This window comes from Anolis sagrei, chromosome 5 (assembly GCF_037176765.1).
Source record: "Anolis sagrei isolate rAnoSag1 chromosome 5, rAnoSag1.mat, whole genome shotgun sequence".
Lineage (NCBI taxonomy): Eukaryota > Metazoa > Chordata > Lepidosauria > Squamata > Dactyloidae > Anolis > Anolis sagrei.
Window position 1 is genome coordinate 108,081,287 of NC_090025.1, and position 8,189 is coordinate 108,089,475.

The 8,189-nt window shown below is 36.4% G+C and overlaps 1 protein-coding gene across 4 annotated transcripts in view; it reads left to right on the forward strand.

The window, feature by feature from the left end:
- CPEB2 (cytoplasmic polyadenylation element binding protein 2) overlaps positions 1–4,463 on the forward strand; it is a 51,845-nt gene extending 47,382 nt beyond the window's left edge. For all 4 annotated transcript variants that reach the window (XM_060777960.2, XM_060777962.2, XM_060777961.2 and 1 more), the window contains one exon: positions 213–4,463. In XM_060777960.2, coding sequence (XP_060633943.2) covers positions 213–440 — 228 coding nt within the window. In that variant the 3' untranslated portion in view covers positions 441–4,463. The remainder of the gene's footprint in view (positions 1–212) is intronic.
- The last annotated feature ends 3,726 nt before the right edge of the window (positions 4,464–8,189 follow it).

The window sequence follows — 8,189 nt, forward strand, 5'->3', positions numbered from 1 at the left end:
GGATTAGCCCAGTACAAGGTATAGTTGCTGCAGGACTAATCCTGATACACACTAAACTCAGTGGTTGGTGTAAATGAGCCCATAGATTAGGTTCATGGGATAAACCAATATATATGCCACAGGAGGAAAATTAATAATACTGTTCTCGAGTGTATTGTATTCAGTACTAATCATACACTTGCTCTGTGTGTGTTTGTTTTTTTTTAAAACAGGTGGAGGTAAAGCCATATGTGTTGGATGATCAGATGTGTGATGAATGCCAGGGGGCACGATGTGGTGGAAAGTTTGCTCCCTTTTTTTGTGCCAATGTCACTTGCCTGCAGTATTACTGTGAGTTTTGCTGGGCAAACATCCACTCTCGGGCAGGACGTGAATTCCATAAGCCATTGGTTAAGGAGGGGGCTGACCGCCCGCGCCAGATCCACTTCCGCTGGAACTGAGCCTGGCTTCCCAGCATCTCCTTAAGGAAGGAAGGGTGCATGTGGCTTACTGTATTTGAAGATATAGACATGCAGAAGAAATAAGTGCATTCTTCTGCTTCTCACCCCAACTCTCAATACATGCATCTTTTTCAGCAGTCAAAACACTACAAAGCCTCTTGTTTTTCACCAAAACCCTACATCTCAGGCTCACTAATTTTTGTGATATTTTCATGTTAAAATAAAAAAAAAAGTTTTTTTGTATTTCTCCAACTTATTTTTATATGTAATATTAAAACTAGATAAGAGAATGTTTTTTGCATAGGGGCGCATTGTCTGCTGCTGCTATATTTAGAGGGTGAAGCGTGCACTTATTTCTAAACATGGGTTTTTAACTTCAACATCTGCCCCTGTAATTTACCAAAGGTAGCAAAAATAGTGAAGATGGAATATGTCTGCTACAAAAAAGCTTATTTTTATTGTTGTTGCTATTTTCAGTGTATGCATCAATTAAAAAATAAGGTTGATTTTTTGCTCTCCATTTTGACTTGCAAGAAATAATACCTCAAGATAATCTGATTTATTAGCTATTTTTAAACATTTATAATCACAAGCTGAATTAGCTTTGCTGCTATATAGGTGTTGTGTGTAATGCCACCTATTAATACGGGATTGAAACGTTTTAAGATACACTGCATTACAGATTAAAATGCAGGCAGCACAATATGGCATAACCTGCCATAGTTTTAGAATGTGAAAATTGCATGTTTACTTATTTGTATACACCGTATGCATGCACTAGATCTAACAAAAAATGCATTATTGCAAATGTTTTTTAGGCTCTGGAAACTAGGTAGCATGAGCAGATTGCAAAAATTGTAACAAGAGACTTGCATGCATTATTGTGACTCAAGCTTTTTTTCTGAAAAATGTCCTACATGTGTACAATATGCAAATTAGTTTTAGATTAGAACGTGCAGCCCTTTTGTGACCTGGTTGGTAGTGGAATTCGATTTTCGCAGACTGGATGTAGTATTGTAAACCCTGTGCAACTTTGTGGTGTGTGGTTCTAATTGGTGTGAAGTGGTATAGCATAGACACAAGTTTGAGTAAAAAAAAGTTTTTTTTCTAAAAAAATTAATATTATTAATTTCACCCTCTTTAATTGTTCATGGTTAAAACTCCCCCTATAAACCAAAGATGGCCAGCCCACTGCTAACCAGTCACCAAATGGGAAACTACTGAGAAATGAGCAGGAAAATGTGCTCATGCAAGAAAATAGAACACTTTAGTAATAAAACGTAAACAAAGTCAAAATGGAGATGGTGTAATATAAAGACAGCTAGTTGCAAATCTGTATTGTACCGTTGAGACAACAGTGAATCTGGCTCAAACTGTGTGTGCTTTTATGACCTTGGGCATTTTGGGATCTTCTGTCAAACTGGGTCGCTGTTGCATGAAATGGAGTTCGTTGTCTGGCATAGTGTTTAATTTTGATGAAGGAGTTCTAAGTAATGACATTACTTGCACGATTTTGGGAGGAAAAGTGATGTTAATACAAGAAATCCAGTAGCAGTGTTTTAGTCCATCTCTGAACATTTTAATGCAGCTATAGCCCTTACGTTTTAATAGAAAGAGCTACTCTGTAGTTTTACGTTTCAGCAAGCACCTAAAAAAAGCGAACGCCGAACTGAAAGTCTTGCTCCAAGAGAGAAGTTTCTAAGGGTTATGCTCTTGGCAACCCCTTGAGGACAATCCTTCACATAAGCAAAGTGTTGCTCTTATACTGGTTGTCTGCAATGTGGTTTTTGTACTGTTCGATAATATGTGGTTCTTGTCTAACTCTGCTGTTATGTTGTGGCTGTGGCTCAAGTTTTTAAAAGTTTTGAAGTTGACGCTGTTTTAAAAAAAGAGCTTTTTAACTGATTTATTTGTCAGTGTACCTATTTATTACTTAACCATGATCCTCCAGATATTTTGGAGTATTCTTTTCTAACCTTAAACCCTGCCAAACCTTGATCCATTTTTGACATTTGTTATGCACTATTTTTATATCTCTGAGAGAGATCCTTTTTTCCAACTAGTCAGCTATTTTATGGCACACTTTTTTTGACTGACGACATCTCCTTTGCTATACCTCAATTTTTGGAATTTAGAAAGAAAACAAAATCAATAGTTTTGCAATGTTAATTAGTTAGATATAATTTAATTTTTGCAGATCTTTTTAACTTTATTTTCATATTTCTTGCTTGAAGTTTAAAAAGCGCCTTTACATGTTTTAAATAATGAAAATGAATATGGAAGAATCGTACACAACTGAAATATAATTGGAGATGTTGAAAACCCTTTCTCCCCCCACCCTCCCCATAAAGATGTAGGTAAACACAAGGAAAACGCTCTTTTGATATGGGTAAACTAATTTAAATATCAGGCTATACTTGTCACTTCATTTCTGGAGCTGTTGATAATCTCCATTACCTCTTTTCCTTTACTCCACATCTCTTTTTCCTTATTTTTTGGGGCTCAGTCCATCTCTTAGGTCTCCTACATCACCAACTTTTGAAAGGAATGGCTACTATATGCAAGAACAGTTGTGTCCTTAGCTCCCATTTATTTCTCTGGGGGGCAATGCATACTGTTTTCTTGTGCAGCTGCTGTTCATTTCAATATAGGATGATGCTCGGGTCCTCCCTGGTGGATTGTGCCCTTGAACTCTGAATTGCTCAACACTGTATTGGCTTTTGTTTTTATAAATCATATTTATTTTACTATTTTTGTAGAAGATGGTTAATTTTATTGTATTTTTGTATTTTTAAAGCTTCTTTACTTTTCTTACCCCCAAATGTGCATATTGCTGTCCAAACGTATGACTGTGGAGGAGAAAAAAAATACTTTAAAAGTCCACTTTTTTGTTAAGAAGGAAACATTTAGCATTTATATATTTGTGTATGGAAAACACTTGATATATTATTCCCTGTTGCATCTGGCTGCACAGAGCCTCTCCTCAAAGATGCTACAAAACTTGAATATAACACATTTTGGAAGGCTGACTAACCTCGATTCTGTGTTGTGACGTGCAATACTGTTTCTAATGTTTGTATAAAAAAAAGAATAACAGTGTAAACCTTTTTAATGCAAATTTTATTTTTTTCATTGCATCTTTTGCAAATTTTATCCACAGTGTCATTTTTTACTGTCAGAAAAAGAAAACCCCTTTTGTCATTGCAAATATTTTTTAAAATCCAGAAATCTTTGTACTGATGTAAATGATCGTAGTTATTTTGGATAGTGTTTTGCTAACAAAAGGAGAGACTTTTTTCATGCATATTTCTATTTTGTTGTCATGTTGGGTTTTGTTTGTTTGTTTTATTTCAAATGGTAAAAAAAATACTTGGAATAATTTTTCATATTCGTGTCATTAATATTATTTTGTATTTTTATGTGAAAATATATAATTTTATGACGCTAATGGCTAAAAGTTTATTTTATGTTGAATTATTTTTGGAGCTGAAATCTTTGTAATATTAAAGCTACTAGTTTCTAAATTCTGAATTTCTGTAAAGAATCGCACAAGTGGTTTATGGAGTGTTTGGATTGTAATTATAAATGGTTCTTTGATATGCAAATTAATATTTTCAGTTAATTTTATTTTGTATTCCTAATGGGGTGTTAAAACAATTTTTATTTTTTTCTAAATAAAAAGAAAACCCATGCTTTTATAGCCACAAGGAAGCAACCCACCAAAACACCACTGCTAAGCTATTGACGTGGATTTCAGGGGCGCTAAGAAGAGCGCCACTGACGAAAGAAGGTGTTTCCTGGTGGGTTGCTCCCTGACTTAATCACCTTCAGCTTAAACTCTTCTGTTAAAAGCTTTTAGTTTATTTTACTGTTATCTTCCAGGTGTCTAAATCTCCAGTCTGTCTGTTGTACTGGTAATTTAACTCTGTAATGGAATAGTTTGCTGCCAACTATTTATATAAGTAATTTTTAAATATTTGTAATATTGTTGACTGACTAATAAACTATTAAGTTATTGGCATATTTTCCTTTGAATTTTTTTATCTTGTATGTGGTGTTATGGACAAGAATTCACAAACAATTACATTAACTTGGAGGAGAAGGGGTTACAATGTTTAGACGTCTGATTACTTTTACCTGACTTGCTCCCCCCTGCCATACTGCCTTCTCATAAAGTTATGCAAAACTAAATGTGCGGCATACCAGGGTTTATGTTGTAACTGTTTATTTGTATTTTAATTATTTATTGTCCCTCTTGCAGGCACCACTTGAGAGCAGTCAGCTTTATACATTGCTCTTCTTCCAGTTGTTAGGACCTGGCTCAACAAATCCCTGCTGCTAACTCCAGTCAGCAATTGGCAATAACACCAGGGATTCTTTTGACTTTGTACCTCATAGTCTAAAGGGAGAAAGTTGACTTGGGGGATTATAGCTTGATAATATCCCTGCTGCAATCATGTTAGCCTCCTAAGGCAGAGGCTGCCTCCTTGCACTAAGCCAGAGTCCAAACAAGGCTACACAGTTTGGTTTTTATTGTGAGATTTATTTTTTTTAATCATTGCATTCATTAACGGAAACCCTCATTTCCTTCCTATCATTCTTGCAATTTTATTTTCTTCTTGGGTAATTTTGACAGAAATATTAAACAGGAATTGTAACTATTTGGGGAGGTTTTGTCTGCTCTATGTTTCTGGTTTTAAATAAACTAGCATAACGTCAGGAGAGAATGCCTCTAGAACAGGCATCCTCAAACTGTGGCCCTCCAGCTGTTTTGGCCTCCAACTCCCAGAAGCCTTTGCCAGCTTGTTCAATGGCCAGGAATTCTGGGAGTTGGAGGCTGAAACAGCTGGAGGGCCACAGTTTGAGGATGCCTGCTCTAGAACATGGCCATATAGCCCAAAAAAACCCACAACAACCCAGTAAACTAGCATATATCCCTACCTTACCCAGGTGCTGTAGGCTGCCTACCTACTTTCTTCCTTCTCAAGCTCTGAGAAGGCCTACTTCACAATTTCTTCATAGCACTGTGCTGGCAACTCTTTCTGGGCATGCAGTCTGGCTCTTTCTTTCCTTCTTCCCTTGCTTTCCCTCATACACCTTCTCCTTCTTGCTTTTCCTTCCTTCCTTCTTCCCTTGCTTTCCTTTCTTCCTTACCCTCATGCTCATCCTTACCCTTTCTTTTTCGTCCTTCCCACTTCTTTCTTTCTTTCTTTCTTTCTTTCTTCCCTCCCTCCATCCCTCCCTCTGTCCCTCCCTTTGTCTCATACACATGTCACCTTTCTTTCATCATAGAAGGCTAATTCACCTAGTAACAGCCTTTGCAGTACAAACATACATATATATTTTACATAGATCGATAACCCCTGAATAGCCAAGATGTTGAATCATTACAAGACACGTAGTTAAAATAAGTTGTGAACTGAGATTTACGTGTAAATGCTACATATGTTGAATTTTGCATATAATCGAAAAACTGGTAGAAGAATCTTAAGAATCTCAGATTTCCTCTCTTCCTTTTTAAAGTAAATTAGGAATCCATAAAATTTGCAAGAGTTTTGGAACATGGAATTAGTGTCAGTATGAAGTGATAGAATATCAGGATCATACTATGATGATTCCCACTGCATAATATAAAGTTACTTTGTTATCACATACTCCTATTTGGCACTATGTCACTCCGTGCAAATGAATCAAATGGTTACATCTTTCATTACATTGCAATTATTATTTTTTTACCAAAAACTATATACATAATTGTTTTAGATGTTTGCTATTATTTATTTTTTTATTTATTTACAGCATTTATATACCACCCTTCTCACCCCGAAGGGGACTCAGAGCGGCTTACAAGATATATTTTCATACAATATATTATATTATTATATTATTAACATAGTATAATATCAGTATTATATTGTAATTTGGTTTAGATGATACTTAAATGTATATAAAAAACAAAATCATTTTCTACAGTTATTTTATCTACTGTAGTATGGAGATTTCTTCTATTCTAAGAGGAAAAATTTTTTGCTAACCTCTAGGGTAGAACTTAAACTGTGTGTTGTGACACAGTGTGTCGGACGGAGTGTGGAGGCATGTTGTGAAAATGTAACAAGAAAGCTCTGAGTCTATGTAAAATAATAAATTATATGCTTTTTAAAATATACGAAGAACTATATAAATGAAAGGTTTTAATGAGATACATTGTACATTTCATTATAACAATTTACATATGTGTCCATATATCTTATAAGGAGTTAGTTTACTTTGCTAGTAAAACTGAACTGATGTTCCACAAAATGATGCATATCTAAAAAGTGTGTTGCCACCATGAAATGTTTGGAAAGCTCTGCTGTAGAGGAAGGTCATTCCTCCAGATCTGCGACATTAGCAACATGGCCCATGTTGAGAAAGCTTTCCCAGGCACTAACTGCAGGACCTTATGGGCTAAATGTTTTAAAAATGGATAATACTAGAGTCAATCCAAAAAAGAAAGGAAAACCACATTGAAGGCAAGCCTCTGAAACAAAAACATTTATTTATTAAGAAGACAGAAAAAATAGCAATAGAAACCAACAGAACAGTCTGTGTTCAATACAAGCTGTTTCTCAAAGGAAAAAGTATGAAAACACTGCAGGTGCTAACAACCCTACTCCTCACCAATCTAAGGAGACTACAGGGGTGCAGCTAAATTTAAGAGACTACAGATTAAGACATACATTGATTATCTCACCCTCTGATGGAAAGAAGAGTCCAGGCAAGTTGGATGGCTGAAGGTGCAGCAGCAGAACTATCAAGTGAAAAGGTATGGAAGCAGGTTCTTGATGAAATGGCTCTATGAAGAGATTCAATGAAGACTGTCTGTCCAGCCGTCCATCTCTTTCTCCCCCCCTCCCCTCCCCCTTTGGAGATTCTCTTATTTTTCTTGAAACACACACTCTTTAAGGACTCTTCTCAAGACTCTCTGTGATGCCTTTTCCTATTCTGCCTTTTTTGCTTTGCCCCTTTATGTTTAATCTGTTTCAAACTTGGGGGCTAATAACTGGAATCAAGGAAACACTTCTGGGTAGGGCAGCGTTTCTCAACCGGAGGGTCGGGACCCCTGGGGTGGTTGTGAAGGGTTGTCAGAGGGATCGCCAAAGACACAGTATTTTCTATTGATCATGGGGGTTCTGTGTGGGAAGTTTGGCCCAATTCTATCATTGGTAGGGTTCAGAATGCTCTGATTGTAGGCGAACTATAAATCGCAGCAACTACAACTCCAAAATGTCAAGGTCTATTTTCCCGAAACTCCACCAGTGTTCACATTTGGGTATATCGAATATCCATGCCAAGTTTGGTTTGGATCCATCTTTGTTTGAATCCACAGTGCTATCTGGATGTAGGTGAACTACAACTCCAAAACTGAAGGTCAGTGCCCACCAAATCCTTCCACTATTTTCTGTTGGTCATGGGAGTTCTGTGTGCCAAGTTTGGTTCAATTCCATCGTTAGTGGAGTTAAAAATGCTCTTAGACTGTAGGTGAACTATAAATCCCAGCAACCATAACTCCCAAATGACAAAATCAATCCTCCCCCCCCCCCCCCCCCAACCACACCAGTATTCAAATTTAGGCATATTGGGCACTTGTGCCAAATTTGGGCCAGTGAATGAAAATATATTCTGCATATCAGATATTTACATGACAATTCATAACAGTATAAAAATTACAAAAAATAATTTTATGGTTGGAGATCACCACAACATGAG